We start from the raw sequence: 19,946 nt of genomic DNA, 5'->3' as shown, positions 1-19,946 counted from the left end.
TAGTAATTTCATTCCAACGTATTTTTAGACGATATTCTATTATTTTCTATTATTTTCTATTATTCAAATGCGATGGTACATCTTCGTGGCGTGTTGTTTTCCGACGGATTTCTGACTTAAAATTTATGTATTGCGCGTAAATCTAATAAATTGAGAGAAAATTGTGGAAGATAGAAAAGTTGAGTGAAAAATTAATTATTTAATCTTTTCACGCTTAATTAGAATGTAAAGGCGTGTGATTTCAGAAGAATTATTCTAATTTAAGTGTGATATGACTATAATTTAGCTGTAACCTGTGTGATTTTTTATAAATAAATTAGCTGTTGCACAAAATATGCTATGGGCTAATTTAGGTGAGGCAAGTTTAAAGATTTAGCTGACACGAGGCAGCATGGGGTGACTCGCTAATAAAGGGACGCAAGAACGACGAACCGACGATGTCGCGACCAGCCAGACCGCAACTATCCATCCGTTCGTCATTTCCAACGTGCTTTAAATATTAAATAGAGCTTGCTGCGCTCGTAAAAAGGGTTATCTGTTCCCCCATGACGAAAGAGACAACAGCTATGGTCCGTTCCCGTGCGAATGAAAAGTTTTCTATCGCGTTTATGTGTGAAGACGGAATGATCTATTCATTACTTCTGAAATTAATCTCGAATTTGTGAAAGAGTTTAAAAAAGTTTATTCACATAGTATATTCTGTGGATATAAGAGGAATCTTTTCAAATGTATTTGGTTATCCTTGATACTCGTGTTGAAACTTTTCCACGTCAAGAGAAAGGATTTAAAAACCTATCGAGCAAATTTATTCCATTTCTGAAAATATGTGTATATTTACAACGTTACAGGGTTTGACTAACTTCTCCGTTCAAGAATCAAATGATACTTTCGTGATCAGATTCTTAACTCGTTTTAACAAACAATCGAATGAAGATCCCGCTTTGCGCGCACATGACGATTCGTCAATCATTGATCAGTTTTATTAATTTTATTTAATCAAATTTCGCAGAGACTCGCTGATCTTTAAGAAGTATTTTTTTTCAGTAAAGTTTATTTCATTTCATCTCATGTTCAACATGAATGAATCAATTTCAAATGCACGATCACTACGAAACATCGCTGTTCATTTTTGTGCGCACAATGACGATTCTTCACTCATTGATTAATCTCATTAGAAGTCTTTAATGAAATCTCTCCCATTACTGGGTGATTTTTTATAAATTGAAGAAGTTTTTTTTAGTAAAGTTCATTTCTCACTTTCTCACTTTGCTTCAACGTGAATGAGTCAATAATTTTTACTTTCATATACGCGACGCACTACAAGAAATTATACCGGATATCATTCACCTGGGTTCTTACAGACGCAATAATTCGCGTAACTGCGGATGACCCGAAGAAATATTGCTATTCATACAGCACTTATCTTATGTCACGTCTTTCTTCTGGAAAGTACTTGATACAGATCCTGCTGTCTTTGTTACACTAATTAGAGCACTAATTAGAAATTATATTGCCACACTCGGAAACTTGCGCATTGTAAGTCGCACACGATATGTCGCATAATTTCAATTATATTATAACACAGATCTCTTCTTTTTAATATGGTCTCCATACGTCGTTTCTTTGCTCGCTTTCCTCGCCAAGTACGCCGATCTCTCGGATACTACTGATGGTAAGGTTGCCACCGGCTATAGTGACCTGTTCCTCACTCAGATCGCCGTGCAGATGTAAATGAATCTGGTTTTGATTGACGGTGCTGTATAGCTGAGGATACAGGACCATCGGTGTCGGACCTGTGATGTAATTCTGACTCGGATTGTTGTAGTAGCCTTGATAATTGGGGTTGTAATTGTGGGAAGCCACTGGGACCGGGGTCGCCGGACCAGGTGTCCAGGAACCGTAATGGTAACCCGGGCTACCCGCATTGCCCGTGCCACTACCGGCAAAAATGTCAGGGTCGCTGGGTCTGGTCGGTACCAAGGGCAAGGACGTGGTCGGCGAGGTGCCATGTCCTGAGTACATGGACACGCAATTCGGCGTGTAGGTATCCTGTTGAGTTTCCGAAGGAAGTACTGCAAACAAAAAACAATGTTCCGATTTGCAAATTGTTCGATAATCATGAAAACAATTACAAAATCTTTACAGTAAAATTTCGTTTGTTATAAAGGATATTTATAACAAATTGGGCAAATAAAAACATTGAATAACTTGTAATATCGATAGATTTTTAGAAGATGTTAATTATTATATGGAAAAAACGGTTTTGCTGAAGTGCTTAAAATAATTTTGCTGGACTATCGAAAGAATTATGCCAAAAATTAAAAATTGATGAACAATTGTTGTAAAAAATTTTGATATTCTAACAACCAATTGAAATTTCCAACCAAATTATTTTGATGATCTGACAAAATTAGTTTTAGATTTGTTTTCAGTAAGAAAATTTTAGATCTTTCAGCAAAATCGTTCCTTCTATGTAGTAATTAAAATCTTCCAAAAATCTTTTTTGTGTGTATAACTTGCTCTGTTTTATCAAGAATCATTTCTATTTCTGCAAATATAATTGATGATAAGGTGATTTATACTCTGCAAAGAGTTTCCACATCTAAAAAATCAATTACCTATAATATAGTTTCTAAAATAGATACAAATGATACACCTTCGAGATAGCGTGTTACGAAACTTTTTCCCGGAACGAGTTATGCGTCAGAATGTATTAAACGTAGGTGTTTCTTAATTAGCAATGCGTTGGCGAATCACATTGCTGGATCAGCGACGTAAATGAATTCAAGTTTTTTGATTATTTTATGTATTAATGAATCGTACCGGTTGGCAATGGCACCGGTTCTGTTGTTGGATGATGTGACAATGATTCCCCTGGATATGAAAACGCACCGCCAGGTAAAGGAGAATAGGAACCACTGCTGCTGACTGGAGGAGCTGGATAAGACGGTGCTGTAGATGGGTAAGCCCATTCTGTAGTACCGATACCCGTGTCTATAACAGAAAATGTTATTTGATTAATTAATCAATTTTCTATACGAATAAAACCTATGACATAAATAATTTGCAAAACAAGATTTATATTTCACCTTCACATTTTAATTCAAAACAAATTTTTAATGCAATAAATATGTTCAAAAGAAATTATATATATATATATGTGTGTACATTAAATTTAAATTTAAATAAATTCCGTATGTAATCCGTCAGAAACTAAAGGACTGAATCGCCTTATGGCAGTGTACTGTAAAACGTGCTTCTTAAAATGCGCAGCAAATCGTATGAGTCGGTAACGGAGTTTCGAGTGAGTAACATAGGCAGATTAATTGATATGAGTCACAAATCGAAGTAGGCGCGACGGAAACTTAAACGCTGGAAGTGAATGTATGTGCATCGTACGTATATCTCGTATGAAAGAAACGAGTAGCATCGCGTCGTGAGATCAAGATCATTAAGTAAAGCAACGATTGCGTAACAAGTGCTAGTAAAAGTGTAAATATACGATCGGATGATTCGTAACTTTCAAATCATATCGTCTTCCTGGATTTTTCTACATAAATGAGTTTCCTCGTGATTCAAATATGATAATATTATTAAATATTTAATAATTCTAGTTCCGGCGGAAGTCATTTTAATTTTTATAATTACAATCTCGCTTCCACGAAAGAAGTCAAGTCATTCTTTTTTGCAGCTCTGTATTTATTGGAAGTATTAGTAATATTACTGGTTTTATGGCTATTACTGGGACATACCATCATAAGTACTAGGATTTCTGAAGTATCATGTGTCCCGATTATGTATAGAACCATTCTTAACATAGAGAAAGACAGAGAGAAAAATGATAATGCGATGAATCATGTACGATTCGGAGAAATTTTTCGGTGTCATTGTCCCATATATATATGAAACGATGAAACATTTCATTTAATTAAAATGTACACATATTATATACCACTCTATTTTATTCTCACCTAGAAAGACATTGTAGAATTATCAAATATTATAAAGTATTCCAAAGTTTTTTAGATTTTGATTTTGGATTTTTTGATAGAACATTATATAAAATTTAACTTTTGTATATTATATATATTTTGCATTTTATATATTCTTTTAATATTACGTATAAGTATTTTGTGATATAATTAATTCTTAATGTTTACGTAATTTTATTCTTAAAAAAATCAAAGATTGATTCAGATGATCTTTACTTGACGTTAGCGTGCAATATATCATATGTGACGGGTACAAGCGTTTCTAATCGGAAAAATCGGTAAGAAAAATCCGTAAAAACATTGATGATTATCGCTGGACGAATGAAGACTGGTTAATGATAAAAATCGGTTTTCAAGGGCATTCACCAGTCACTTTGTTCTGAGAATCCCTTCACTTATGATCATTGACAAGTTTCGAAATGTACCGATTTCGCTTACAGAAAACTTGATAATCTTGAAACTTTGAAAACAACTTTAACTTTTAAAAAGTTTATAGGAAAATTGAAACTTTTCATTACCTTTTTGAAAAAATATTTTAAATTTCTTCCATGAAAAATTGCAAATTTATTAAAGTCTTGTCTTTTGTATTAGAAATCATTATCTTTTTTTATTAAAAAATTGCAAATTTATCTCAGTTTTGTCTTTTTGTAGAGATCATTATTTCTGTAAGATTTCGATATACATAATTTATATTGCGAGATTTCTAATAAAATCTCTGTTAATAGCACGTTGTAGAATGATAATTATATCTCATCGCTGCTAAACGTTTTATTCACGCTTCGAGAAAAATTAACATAAGACTCGTCGGAATTATCTGTTTTCGCGTGCAAGCTATCATGCATGTGGGGAATACCTTCTCATATGGAAAATATATGTAAAATACTATTCTTGCGAATTCGTTACAATCTCTTTCAAGATTCCCCTATTTAGTAATATTAACTAGAATTCGTCGTTATCAGTGATTATACATACTTGTCATGCTTACAATTAGTCGTCGATTAGTAACAACATTAACTAGAATTCGTCATCAATCACGTTATCTTGTGATGCTTACAATTAATTGTTGATGATAGATTGGGGGATTTCCATGCTATTCTTCTTAGTGTTCTATTTGTTAGAAATATGTACATTGAAAGAAAAGATTAGCTGCTGCAATAAATTAGATGGTAAAATATAGCATACCTTTTTTAATTGGCTACAGCAAATTTTTGGTTGTGTTGTGTTATGTAGCTTATCGAAATCCTATACTAACATTACCGATAGGCTAACGCAACCAATTAAAAATGCTATGCCATATTCAGCCAATCTTTCCTTTCAGTGTAAGATTCACAAGTTCAAGCCATTGATATATGCGACAGGTACAAATGATACAGTTTCGAATATCGTCCAAATCGGCCGAGCTCTATTATGAGGTGAGGTCGAGATCGGTACCGATCAGTTTTCGGGCAAAACTGTCGTTACGCCTACTAAGCGGAAGGTCGAGGTCGTTTCGAAATTCTCAAAGAGGACCGCCGTGCAGGACGATCAGGCAGGGTGCAGAAGGGGATGATTACCGAAAATGGCCGTGTATTTGCCGCAATTACCGGAACAACGGTAACAAAACAAAGGCACTAACACAACATTCTACTCGGATTGGTGTCGGCAGGACCATCTGTTGGATAATAGTCCGCTTCTCCCGAATGATTCTCTATGAGCGGACGAGTGAGAAAAGAAAAATAACGTCCTATTCCATTCAGAACGAAGGATCGTTTTTTATCCTCTTCTTCTTCGCTCCTCCTTTTTTGTCTAACAATGCTTTATTAGTACGGTGACCATACGTCCCCTGTTTTTTTAGGGACATTTTCAAATTTGTCGTTCCAATTAACACTAACCTATACATATAATGCATTTAATCTCTTCTCTTATGTATATCCTTGCAATCATTTCTACATTATAATAAATAACAGATCAGATCAATAAATACACTGGAAAAGTCTTATCGCATTAATTGGATTTTTGGAAGAAAGGTATACAAATCAGACACTTGTAGTAAAATCTATCAAACATTCTAATTGAAATAACTAGAAAATTCTGATCAACTTATTTTGTTTATACTTCTTGTTGGTACAATTAGAACATTTTTCTGAGTGGGGTATTCTAAATTTAAACTCTCTCGAGAAATACAATAATCACATTTCTTAATTGCTAGATTTCGTAATCTGATGGAAAAATATTCATGCACATTATGGTTAAACGTGGATTGGATTACTTATTGTATAATATATCGATTAAATGACAAATAATTAAATGTAAATTAGCTACGTCATTTACATCTTTATTCCCCTATGTATAGGAAAATCCACTCTTTTATATATGCATAATGAGGAGCGTAAAATCCGCTCTACAAAAATAAGAACAGGTCAGTTCGAACTTTCCATTGGATTTTCCATCGTTATTCGATTAATAATTTAACGATCGACGTCACGCTGCTCTATTACGCTCGTCATCATCATCGTGGATTTTACATTCATCGCAGCTGATCATTGTCGTCACGCTAATGCTCGCGTTGTCGCCGGTGACCAATTCTCGGAAAGTAACTTCTTGTTTTTCTTCGTGGAGGATCGTAGCCTCGTCGTCGTCGATCCCGTGGCCGAAGGAACATACGAGTCCTAACCAAAGGAACTCCGAGTTGTTTACTGCTGTCCTATATTTTTCTCTTTCTTTCTCCTGCCCTTCTCTCTCTCTCTCACTCCGCGGGTGTGAAACCACAGTGAGGTGGTTTTGGTGCTTAGTCCTCCGACCAGCCATCTACTTAACGAACCATCCATCGACCGCCGTCATTTCGCCGTTTCTCGGTTTCCCTCCCATCTAGCCGCCGCCCCCGCTCTCTTCTACCATTTCGATCCTTCATCTCTTCACTCCGCAATGCTACCGCTATCCGGCGATTCGATCGACCTCATCTTCTCGCTACCGACTTAAGATTGTTCAAAGATTTCTTCTCCGCGCTCCGAGAAAAGAGATCCGGCCTAGGCGATCGTGACTGCCTGCAACCTTGATATTAGCAAGCTGCATAGAAGTTGCACTGCAGTTATTCTATTATCAGTTGATGTTGCAATTTAAAAAGCAAACTTTTTCTCGTCTCAAATTACTAAACTCTTCTTACATCGAGAATAATGTTTTGATTAAACCAATAAAACGTACCAACTGTATATTTTATTGCGGTATTGCTGAAGATGACTCAAAAATAGAGTCGAAACGTACGAAGTTAGATGATATTTTTATTATAATAAACTCGAAATTTTAACAACCAGAGGTAGACTCCTATTGCCTTTTTTACTAATCTTGTTTTATGTACCAACAAGAATGGCATTTTAGTGAGATCAAATAGAATTTCTGGTTATAACAACAACTCATTTCTCTTTATGATAACCAGAAATTCTGTTTGATTTCACCAAAATGTCATTCTTGTGGGTACACGTTTTGTTGGTATTATTAAAACATTTTTTTAAGTGCACGTAAATCAAATTAAGCTAATTGGGATTATATATTTAATCGCATAATTCATCGATGATTGCATAATTCGGAATTGCTACATTCATAAATTTATCGTGAAAACATATTCTGTTTTTTTTTCCTTATTAGTTAGATATCAACATTTTCCTGTCAAACTTTTCCTTAAAGCTATTCGAGGCAAGAAGGAAAAGTGATGTCGTGAGTTCGACGTGCTTTCAGCGAATACTAATTACACCTCGCCTTATCATGGTAGAATTAGACAAGATGTTATATTGCGCACAATCAATTAAAAATCGGCTTTAGATGTTAATCAGTCCTTAATACTTTTTAAAATTCCCTTTTCAAGTTGTTCATTATGATATGTTAAATATAAGAATAAAAAATCGAAAAAATATAATCAAATCATTAAACTTTATTCTGATGTCAGCTGCATTTAGGACCGAAATGTACGGACGCTATTATTTTGCTACTGTGCACATCTTCGGAAATACAAACATCTTGTCTAATTGCCTCATCCTTCACAGCGTGACATGAGCAGAATTCAGAATCTCGGGAGAGCCGAGAGATCATAGCCGTTAAGAAGAACTCAAGAAGCTCGTGGGGCTTCGGTTCCCACCGAGATAGATGCTCGTTCGGTCGTGTAATGTAAGTCGATATTGCCGCGTCGTCTTAATATAACGTCGAACCGAGTCCGTCTATATGCGATCGATATATCGGTCGATATGCCGGCACATAAACCGGGCATAACGTAGCGAACGAAAGAAGTCTTATGCATACGCGCGCTCAGGAAACTCGCGCGTATCGCTTACCATCAACGATTTCTTCTTATACCGAGTATCCTGTCTCGAGGATAGTGTTTCTTCTCGGAGACGACGAGATCTCAGCAAGACCCGATCTGTCCGATGCTGTTTCGATCTCGTACGTCTGATCGAGAGAAAATATTAAAATACCGAAATTAACAGAAAACTGAAAATTTTCTACATGATTTCTACTCATTTACTCTACTCGTTTATTCCTCTGTCATTACATCAAAATTGCGAATTATTAATAGTATACAATTTTAACGATTTGAAATCTTTAAACTTATTTTCTGGAAAACTTTGTTTTTTGTGTTGTGTCGTTGTTGTAGCAAATAAATGATACGTAAAACTTAACTTTTATTGTAATATCTTTTTCATTATCTGATAAAGAAGATATGTAAAATTTGTGCTACGTCAAGATTAAAAAAAGGACTAGATATGTATTTTATTGTAATATCTCTTTTATGCCCTCTAATAATAATAATAATGGTGTATATTATATAGTATATAATAATAGTATATATTAAATAATGATAGTACCTAATAATAATAATAATCATATTAAATAATGATAGTACCTAATAATAATAATAATTATTATTATTATAATGACAAATTATTGAGGTGCAAACAACATAAAATATAAGTAAATATATACAGTGTAAAAAAATATAAAATAGGAAAAATGCATCTTAAAAGATGAGGCATCAACATAATGCTGTTTCAAAGTTTAAGCTAACAATAAAAATAAAAGTAAAAACATATACTTACATAGACGAAATAACAAAATAATAAATTACTAAAAATATATAAAAAGAGATAACGAATCTGAAATAAAAATCGCAGCAAATCAAAGTAATAACATACAATTAAAAAGAAAATAGCAACAAAAATAATAATAATAAATTGTAAATGACAAAAACAAAAAAGAGGTAAGTAAAATGTATGCTATGTCAATATTATAAAAAGGACACTGCATTTATTTCGCCTGAAACGGCCACGGCTCAATTAAATAAAAATTGGTGCGTAAGAAAAGGAATACAAAGTATCGACAGTCTTTTCCCACCTCAGAATAATTCGATTGCGCGCTGTTCTTTTCGATCGACAGATCCTGCAGGAGTCAGTAACCTGAAGGTTCAACCTGCGAGAAACCGAGTTCAACAATGCCGTTGCTTCACGCGCTGCTCGACTTCAATGACCATCGCCGGTAATTTCGTTCGCTCGGTTTGCGTTCTCTCGCCTCTCCTCCCTCCTGCGCCTCTCTCTCTCTCTCTCTCTCGCAACCCGTTCTCATTCACATCGCCATTCATCCCCAGTGCATTCCTTTATCTCGCCGTTCTTGGACGCTCCATTCAATTCGCCGGTTCCGAATTTGTAAGAGAAGGAAATCTGTTTAGCGTAACGTCGCGCCAGCCGCAAAGTTTGGGCCCCTGTGTTTCACACGCACGTATTATGCCGTAATTTGTCCTGGCTCGGACAATGGGGCCTCAGGTTTAGGTTCTGAAAAAAAGAACTAATCGACGAATTTGCCTCTTCCCCTCTCGCTCTTTCTCAGCTCTTTGCTTCATCTCTTTTTTTCTTCTAGCGCACTTTGGTGTTTGTGCCTTTCTTGATATCATCTCTTGGTCAGGATTATCTCTCTTGTGCATCTTCCTCTTGCTCGCACGTTCCCGCGCAATTTTCAGGATGAATGAAGAACGAAGCATGAATGGCGAGCTCCATCGATGCGCCCGGAAATACCGAGGCCTTAACTTCAACCGCATAGTATCGTAATAATTGCTTGTCAAGATTACATAAAAACTCTCGATCGCGTTCCATGCAACATCTTATGAAAGTGTTAATAAAAATAAAATTATATTGAGAGAGAGAGACTTATTTGATAAGGAAATATACGATTGTTTTTTTTTGTTATGGTCCACACAATTTGCACTTTTAAAACTTATTATTTTTGTACTAAATTGTTATAACAAATAAGATAAATGTCTCAATAACTAAACTAATAAAAAAGTATGATTAGTTCTATAATATTACTGATCAATAACTCTGTATTGATAAATAATTATATTATAGACTGTATTAATAAAATTTCATTACAAAAGAAATTACTAACCATACGAAACTTTGTTTCGTCGATGATCGAAAAATACTAATACATAAATCTAAAAAAGAACACTTTAGTAAAATTTAATTAATGTATTATTACACCATTTTGATTCCACCACAGTATCTAAATTAAAATTTTTTAAATTTAAATTTTCAGTTTCTTATAATTATAAGAAACATATATTTAGACAAGTGCAGTACAATATTTCAAAAAATTCAAAAATGTGGATACTATATCCTAATTAAAAGATGGTAAGAAGATGAATGGATCAATGAATTAATGCCTTTGCAAGCCATGCACTAGATCTCGGTGTGAAGTATTTCCTCTATTTAATCTCTCATACAAACTCCAAACGTTTCGATCCTAGTTCGAATCCTTTTCAATGTCAGAAATTTACATTCGTGAAATCATTGTTGTTTCCTGATACACTATACAATAATAAATGAAAACATTACTATTTATTACTAACAAACGCAGAACTGCTTGCTTAATATTTCAATTAATATATGTACATAAAATTTAATTTACATGAGTTTCGTCAAAGGTAATGAAAATGACATGTTAACAAAACGACAATTATAACTCATCTAACAAATAAGACAATATGTATCGGTAAAATAACTAAACATAGATAAAGAAAACATTGAAGAGAGGAAGCTTTATTTGTTAATCAATACACTAAACTGAACTGTTAGACAGTGCTTATGATAACCTATTGATGAATGGAAATATAACTTGCAATACATGAAAGGAACAATTTTTTTTCGCAATGTTATAATTATTTGCAACCAAAGTATATGTTTTTTTAATTATTTTACAAAATATTTAACTTTTTCTTTTAAGTTTGACATTTTCTTGTTGTTACTGACAAATATCATAATAATCACTAATACACTGATGACTTTTCAAATTCTGAACATATGCAGTGGAACATTTACTCTCTAACAAGTAAATACTATTTTCTTTTCAGGTGAAAATATATCGTTCCGCTGCTAAGCGTCGGTGTGAGATTTCGCGAACGAGTTTCCGGAGTTTACTTGTAATTTTGTACACTAAACGTTTTCACAGGACCGCCTCAAAAGTGGGCGCTGAAAGGAAGCGACTTTCAATTACGCCTTTTTGGCTTCTGAAAGGCCGGTTATTTATTGTGTCTTCGAAAAGCGACGGAAAGGATAATTGAGGTAACAGTACGCTTCGTGTATACGTACGTGTATTCAGCGATCCTTTCTTCACGTAATTTTGGGATCATTTCTTCCTCTGAGACGTTTCAACAGCGTCCGTCATGTACGTGTTTCTTTAATTCGAAACGAATATATTGCTTTTTATAAATAAAGCAAGAAAATATTCTGTATTTTTTAAAGACTTTCTATAAATTCGTTTAGCTTGATTGCGATTGTTAAATGAATCTAGAGCACATCGGAACGCGCAAGAAAGTAGTGCAGCGAAGATAGAAAGAACCAGATGAATCAGGGAGACCTTTCATTCAATGACACTGCTACTTCCAAGAATAACTTCTTATTTATTCTCTCTGCTGAAGACTCTACAATCTTTCAGCTCGAACTCGACTTCATCCGGATTCGTCTAAATCAGTATACTCAAATTCCTTGTATTGAAGCAAGGTAGGGTCGCGGAAGGCCTCTCATTAGGATCCGGGCCGACGGAACTCGCGTAGGTGGCCCTGTCCTCCTTCAAATGTAGTGACGACGAATTTTCTTTCCCATTTTCAGATTTTTCTGGTATAAGTAATAATCTCAGAGTGATATTATTGTTGTATCTTTATTATGCGGTATTTTCTTTGTACGTTTTGCAACAAAAGATTTAAACTTTACGTATTATAGTAATATAACCCTTTATAATAAAACGATATATTTTGCAGTAACATAACTTTTCATGTCATAATAATATTATAGGTAGACTTTGAATATTATTATTATAATTGAAATTTTCACGCAGTTTGTGCAATTCCAGTGAAATTATATATTTTGTTTCTCATTTGGAAAGTGTATGAAAGTACTGTTTCCTTGACAATGATAATTCTGTGTTTTTACGGCGAATTATTATAGCAGTATTAGCCTCTAACTACTGGAGTATCAGCGAAAGCGGTAGTAGATCGTTAATCAATTGACCACGCTCAAGTCGTGTTGCTGATTGGCTATCAATTAATTCAGAGTAAAAAAGAGTGCAGTTGAAGAGGGCCTCGGAGAATTCTTGCTCGACTGCGCTAGGTCGGCGTTTCAGATGGGTCGTTGCCGATTGGTCTTCGATTCCGTTATTGTTTATTGGCTGAATTCTGTCACGACAATGCTCGCTTACTTTTTGCCGATAAATTGCCGTCGTCCGTAACGGCTTTTTTCGCGAATCATCACGCACGTACGAATTCATTTTCACGTTTCAATCCACCTTATCCCGTATGTATCCCGTATGAGAAGTCCGAGTTAGACAACTCACTGAATCTCTAAACGTTCTTCAGTTATATAAAAAATAAATAATAAAAATTTCACTTCCTCTTTTTTTCTCATAGATTAAAGTTATTACGTTTGTCAGTTAAATTTCGATATACCAGAAAGTCAATTATTAATAAATGAAACGGTGAAATTTACAGGCGGATATCGGAAAATTCTTCACCGGCATGTATTATCGATATTAAAAAATAAATAGGGACAGGTGAGACCTGTAACATTGTGAGGCAAAATGGTACGATCGAAAGGAAGCAGCCGTGCCTTCTCGAGCGTGGATCACGTAACTGCCTCCTCCACCTTCTCTTGTCTTGTCTCTCGTTTCTTTTCTTCTCTTGTTCCTCCGAGAGTACTCTCTTCTTCCCTTTACGTCTCTCTCTCTCTCTCTCTCTCTCTCTCTCTCTCTCTCTCTCTCTCTCTCTCTCTCGTTCTCTCATCTCTCCTCTCCTTTCTTCCGTCGACACGATCAAGTCAGTGTACCGGCGATGCTACGAGTACAGGAATTTCGTACAGGAAAAAAAGACTGGGAGCATGGGCTTCCTCCTGATCCTAATTCGTCTACCTCGGCTCGGTACTTCCGTTCACCCGTTTTAGTGTTCCTTCTTCCCACAAAGAGCCTCCCGTGTTTTTTTCAATTATAGGTACCCCGATCATCTATAGATGCATGAAATTTGCCGACGGTACACGGCGGGATCTTCACGGATGTATATCTTTCGGAAATACCGAACTTCATAATCAGCTATTTCACTGGATTATTCGTCGATCTCGCAGTTACAAGATCTTTTATCGAGATTACGAGTTATGTATCGGGATCGAGGTAACTACGACGGAATCAGATGACGACACTGGAATTTGTGGTGTTTCCGGTGTAGATGTAAAATCGTGTAAAAAAAAGGATCGAGAGAGACACTGTTTTGGCGAGCATGGAATCTATTTGCTGATATTAAGATTAAATGCTGAATTTACATTATGGAATTTATGATGAAATAAGATATACTTATAAAGTATATTTATATAAACAGCGAACAACACATTTGAGATATGTGACTCATTGTCAATACTAACCGTGAACTATCCGGTCAATTTAATATCTTCAATATGATTCATGAAATCAAACTCGTTAAGTTAGGAAGAAAGTTTCCTGTAGCGGTCTGAATAAGAGTATGCTAATTCATTGTGAATATTTTCTACGAACGGCAACGATTACGAGGAACGTGGTGGAACTTTAAATCCGCCGGCAAAGGTTGGGATTATTTACGATTTAGAGAAGTAACGGGAAGGAACACGGCATGAATTGCGAATGACGTTAAGCAGTTTTTTTATCATCATAAATTAAAGAAAGCGGAATATGTGACATTTTCAAAATGACTCATATTAATTAAAGGAATTGTTCATTATTTTAAAATAAAGCTCGGTGTTTATTGAGATAGTTTCAAGGGTTTTTTTTTTGCCTGTATAGGTATACGAATGTTATAAATTTAAAAAAGCGAAATATGTGACATTCTCATAATAATATATTAATTGAAGAAATTGTTCGTTATTTTAAAATAAAAAGCTCTGTTTTTATTGGGATACTTTCAAGGTTTTTTTGTTCGATGTGCACGAATGTTTCGGTAAAATGACGATCCCGATCTCCGTGAATCACTTTCTCGCTTCGCTCGTCCGACATGATTCTTTCTACGATTTCAGCCAGCGAATCAACCTTGGATCGATTTGCTCGAGATCGCTCTTCGATCAGCTCAAATCGATTCGAATCAGTATTCTTGATTGAGGGACGTCTCGATTTTCGGCATTGAACACTCATCCTTGCATAATCCGCATCATCTTCCAATGATTTCGTGTGCGCTTTTCCATTTTATCTACGGAGATTTCAACGATTGTCTAAAAGAAAATTTTAATGCTACAGTCACATTATTATTGAACTTTGATGTAATTTTAACGCTCTTTCTTTTAGAAATCCTGCTTTTAGGAATATTTACAAAAATAGAAAGCAACGTATTGGAAACTATTGTCTAATAAAAAAAATTCTTATCTTAGAGTTTGTAAAGATGCCTTTTAAGAGCTTTTTTACTCAATATGGATTAATGACGGATTTTTTAGATCTGAGTACCGGAAGTTAAATTGGCAATAGACACGACGATGAGAAAGGCGTGAGCAGAAGAAACGCGGGATGTAGTAATAGTCTGTCTCCAGTGGTCTGGAACTCGCGTCGATCGCGTGGGAAAACGGTGGGTGCATCACAGCAAAGGGTTTGATTCGATCGAGTTTGCCCTTTCTAGCGGACGTTTTATCGAGGTACGTGTCGCGCATTATTGGTGATGCATTTTTCAATCGTCGTATTTAAGGAAGTATTTTTATCATCATATATATAACACTATAAATTTATATTAGAATTTATTTTAATTTTTTAATCAACAGAAACATACAAATATTGCTCCTTTACTTCAAAAGTGACACAACTAAAAAATTTAACAATTATAAGCGAAAAATTTTTAAGTAGAGAAATTAAAGAAGTTAAGTTTCTTAAAAAAGAAGAAAAACTATTTTTCAATTTTGCAAAAAATTATTAACTAATCCATTTATAACGGCAACAAGAATGATATTCTTAACACGATCAAGTATCATTTATGTCATTTTCGTTTCGCAACCCTTAAAAAACAATTTCTTTAGTTGTGAAAATTTTGACGATTTTTTATAAAGTTAAATTAATTCACTTTTGATGGTTGATAGAGTAATATTTACTTAATTTATGATAACATCTTGGAAATCATGTTTTGTGTCATTTGAAATAAGGGAACGAACAATTGTCAACTAAAAAATTATAATTATTAACAGGATTCTAACACCGGTGCAAATTCCGTAGGATCTCACAGTGGCAGAAAATCAAGTTATAATTATTAACAGGATTCTAACACCGGTGCAAATTCCGTAGGATCTCACAGTGGCAGAAAATAAAGCTGGTTGGCACAACATTAGACTATGTTGAAGATGGTTGTCTCTCACCACATTTCCACTGCATTATTGGAGGTCGGAACTACGATTGTGCGAGACGCAGTTCGACAAATTTTATAGTGCGATAAGCGGTAATTTTTTATTGCTGAGGATGGCTCAAATAGCAAGCCGAAACGTACAAAATTGAATTTTTAACATATTAATAGGTATCAGTTAGCTTTGCACAATATAATATCCAGCGCTGACTCCTAACTAACGCCCAGTTATATATTTAGTAGAAAATAAAGATATTCTAGGATTAAAGAGAAAGGACCACCTTTTTTAGAGCAATTGTTCAATTTTTTTCGCCACAGGTGGGCGAGACTATCGTCAAATCCATGAATATACTTCACTAGCAGAACTAATTAGGAGGTTTCTCTAGTCAGACACGCTCGTTGACTTCATCGCCGTCAGGAGATACAGCGATCCTTTGGGGACTCGACGTCAGGAAGCGAGGAAAGGAATCGCTTGTGCTTCCGCCTATCTGCGGCTAAGTCTTTCGCCTAGTCCCCTGTCGTGTAACACGAAGAATACGTGGAAACGGAACGGCACGGCTGCCCTGTTTATTATCGCGGTTGGGCTAAGCGGTCGCCACGGGTTTCCTTAAGCCGTCCGCCAAGTGCGCGCCTGATTGGACGGACACGAAGGATGTTGTACCACCAGGATACGCGATAAACCGTCAGGCGATAAAGTTCCACCGGGCACTGCCACAGAGGAGGAGGATTTCTGAAATTCCACTTTGCGGAAGGCGTAAGATTTCTCAGTAGAGATTCGAGATCGTCCGGAATCCTCAGAGACCAGCGAATATGTTAGAATCCATAAACACCAATTCTTTCTTGAGTTTTCTAAAGAAATGTTCCCGAAGCGCATAAATAATAGATAAAACTTTCATAATTTCCAATTAATTCTCTTTTAATCTTAATTGATATTCGTTTTGAAACTTTCTTAACTGGTATTCGCGAGTCCAATATACTTTAAATTAATTTATCTTTGCTTAAAGTTAACATAATCGAACAATTTTTCTTATTTTGAAAGTGAAATTTGAAGAAAAAAATTAGTGACTTAAAATTATTTCAAGTTGAAGAATATTTGTTGGAAACAATTTTTTACAGGTATGTAGAAAAAAATGGCTAGGTTCACTGGATTCGCAAATATCAATTAGAGTTAACACAATTTTGATATAAAATTGATCGATTGATTCTTTAATCGTAGAGATGTTAATTTGTTGAAAAAATTGTTTGTACTTGACGGAATATTCCTTAAATGAATAGAATCGTGAGAAATCTAGAAACGCTTTTTACTACAATGTGGTCACAAAGCATTTATAAAGATGTTATTATCAAATCATTACGCAGTCATATTAGCATTAAGTTTTTTTTTTCATTCAAAGTAGCAATGTAAGAATCAGTCGCATGATTCGCACGAGTATAATACGTGATGCATTTGACGTTTCTAATTGGTCAGGACGCCATTTATAGAATGTATTGCGAGGTAAATAAGTACCAGAAGACGCAACAACGGTGGAAGTCTACGATGGTGCCGACGGATTTACGAGTTTAATTAAGTTCTGCGGTCGCGTTTGTCATTTTAGTAGGCATCGAAGGCTCGTTGGCCAAGGTTCGAACTTTGCTTTCTTATAGAGAAGTGCAAATTGCAAAGAAGAAAAGTTTACGTCGTCGTTTCTCAAACTGTGCGACAGCGATAATCCATTGTATTTACTTCGAGAGTCTTTTTCACACAAATCTTCGATGTATCGTTATTCAATATAACTTAATGTATGGCTCAATGCAATTTTGCAACGTATAAAATATTGAAAATTATCTTAAGAAAATTTTCAAGAAAGCTGAATAAATGCGTTAACTTGCTAAGAACGCTGCTTAGTGTATCATAGATCTTTTCACGTCCCATAGACGATTTAGAGCGTGTTAATAACCTCGTGATAGAGCATGATAGGGGTCGCCATGTTGCGAGGGTGAGTCGCGATAGGAGTGTGTGTGACACTTTCCTAATTGCCTCGCAACTCCCTTTCCCCTGTTTAAGAAAAGCAACCCTTAATCCGCCTGTTTCTCACGAGGCTGGTAGACTTCGGATCGGGAACTTTCGAACAACTGGACGTAATCCTATACTCTCTACTGTGTTATAAAGATAATCATTTCACAAGAAGCTCTATACCTATAAAAAATATAAGTAATTTTATAAGCGCACAGAAAAAAATGTTTGGTTGAATTAACTTATAGAATTTTGGTGAAAAATGAATGATCCAGAATTCTAGTTAAATCTATTAAAATTCTAATTGAAATAACTAACGTTTAGTAGATTTAATCACTAGTAGATTTAACTAAAATTCTGAATCGCGTTTATTTTCAACCAGAATTCCAATTCAACCAAACATTTTTTTCCGTGCGTAATAGTAAATACAAACTTCTGTGTATACAGAAATATACTATTATACTATATATTAGATCTTTTCTTCGATCTCTTTTTCGAGGTTTTTATATGAAAATTATTCGATAAGTTGACAGCTCTACTATAATTCAAATACATGTACTATAGATTTTTAATATTGATTTATGCAGAAGAAGTTAAGCGTATGTATATATTTTTGCATACATTCTGTAATATTTTATTTTTTGTAAATTTTGTAATCAAATACTGTGTCTTTTAAAACAGAACTAATATTTGATTTTCGTTGCAGTGAGGAGTCACGTTATTCCTGTTTCTCTCCGTCCCATTATGCAGTGTCGCCACATGAATAATGTCCTAATAAATATTTAACTTTGAATTTAGAATTGATTGAGCAACGCCCTTGACGAATGTAGTTTAAGTTTCAAATTTAAATATTGATTATATATTAACAATATAATTGTGTAAAATGTAAATTGGGAGCCGTAATGCCATCTTCTCCTCCATAATAATGTGAAAAAAGAAGCTAAATTATTTTTTACATCCTTGAATTTTTAATAATTTCAATGCGGTGAGATAAAATTGTGATTGTGCTCACTGAATTTACGGCAATCGGATGTCGGTTAAAATGAGATATTGGAATTGGACTCGCCATATAATACGTACATGGATAAGATCGTGCTGTTCTCAAGAACATCGAAATAACGTTTAAGTAAGAGTGCCAGCTGCAGCAAGTAGCAGCAAGGAGGCGTAATAATCTCGTACAAGCACGCACTAGGCTTCCATTAAGCTACGTCGGCAGCATTCTAAGTACTAACGAGTAAAGTGCATGAAGGCCGGAGAAGTTGGGTACCGAGATCCACGGTAGGACAATCAGTAGGTGGAAAAAATCCGCGGAACAGCCAGAAAGGTAGCCGCATTCTTGGTAGCTGCAGAGGCACGTGGGAATTGCGAGATCGGGCCCTCCTCTCTCAATGTTCTCTTCACAGAGGGCCCCTCTTCTGTGGATATCTCGGTCTCGCCGGTGTAACGTTGCTCTCCCGCGTGGCTCGTCGTCTTTTTGGATATCTTCTAGGTAAAGTACGAGCATCCCTGGTAAATAGGTAAAGAGCCGAGAGATGCGCTGGGCTGGTGCAGCCGCGGCCTCTTTGTCTCTTTCTCGCCGGCGAGTAATATACCGGCAAAAGGGGGGGGGGGGAGATATGAGAGAGATGATTTCCTTCTTGCTAACTCGCGACAAGCTGCTCCTGGATTCTTCGCGCGCACCTCCCGGGGACGAAGCTCGCAACGCGAATTACACGCTTCTTAACCTTAACCACCCGGTAACTGGCCGCACGTAAAAATCGTCAATCGTTTGCGCGGCCGAAAAATATGCCGGCGAATCATAATCTCATGAGAGAGATAAATAAATAAATAGATCGAGCATTTTACGCTGTTCTAAGACAAACCCTCTAAGAACGTACATGCAGCAAAGAATGATGACAAAAAAAAGAAAATAAAAGAATAATTTACAAAGTAAATAAAATAAAGTAATAAAAGACAAGAATTATAAAAAAAAAATGTAAAAGTTGAATAAAAATATATAGAGGTATACGAAAAAATACAGTATGTAAACAACGAGAAGCTCGGCAATTAAGTTAAGAGAAAAAAAGAGAGAAAATGACTGCTTTTTTTTTCTTATTAAGATTCATTGATATTTTTCCTTCTT

The 19,946-nt window shown here is 35.3% G+C and overlaps 1 protein-coding gene across 1 annotated transcript in view; it reads right to left on the bottom strand.

Moving 5' to 3' along the window:
* Positions 1 to 1,139: 1,139 nt before the first annotated feature.
* Positions 1,140 to 19,946, bottom strand: part of LOC108765554 (protein lozenge) — a 38,702-nt gene continuing 19,895 nt past the window's right edge. Inside the window, exons 5-6 of the mRNA XM_018514317.1 lie at positions 2,824 to 2,994; positions 1,140 to 2,072 (exon numbers count right to left, since the gene is read on the bottom strand). Coding sequence (XP_018369819.1) covers positions 1,597 to 2,072; positions 2,824 to 2,994 — 647 coding nt within the window. The 3' untranslated portion in view covers positions 1,140 to 1,596. The remainder of the gene's footprint in view (positions 2,073 to 2,823; positions 2,995 to 19,946) is intronic.

This window comes from Trachymyrmex cornetzi, unplaced genomic scaffold (genome assembly GCF_001594075.2).
Source record: "Trachymyrmex cornetzi isolate Tcor2-1 unplaced genomic scaffold, Tcor1.1 scaffold5, whole genome shotgun sequence".
Classification (NCBI taxonomy): Eukaryota; Metazoa; Arthropoda; class Insecta; order Hymenoptera; family Formicidae; genus Trachymyrmex; species Trachymyrmex cornetzi.
Note: the sequence above shows the minus strand (reverse complement) of the source record. Positions and strands in the feature narration are given on the sequence as shown.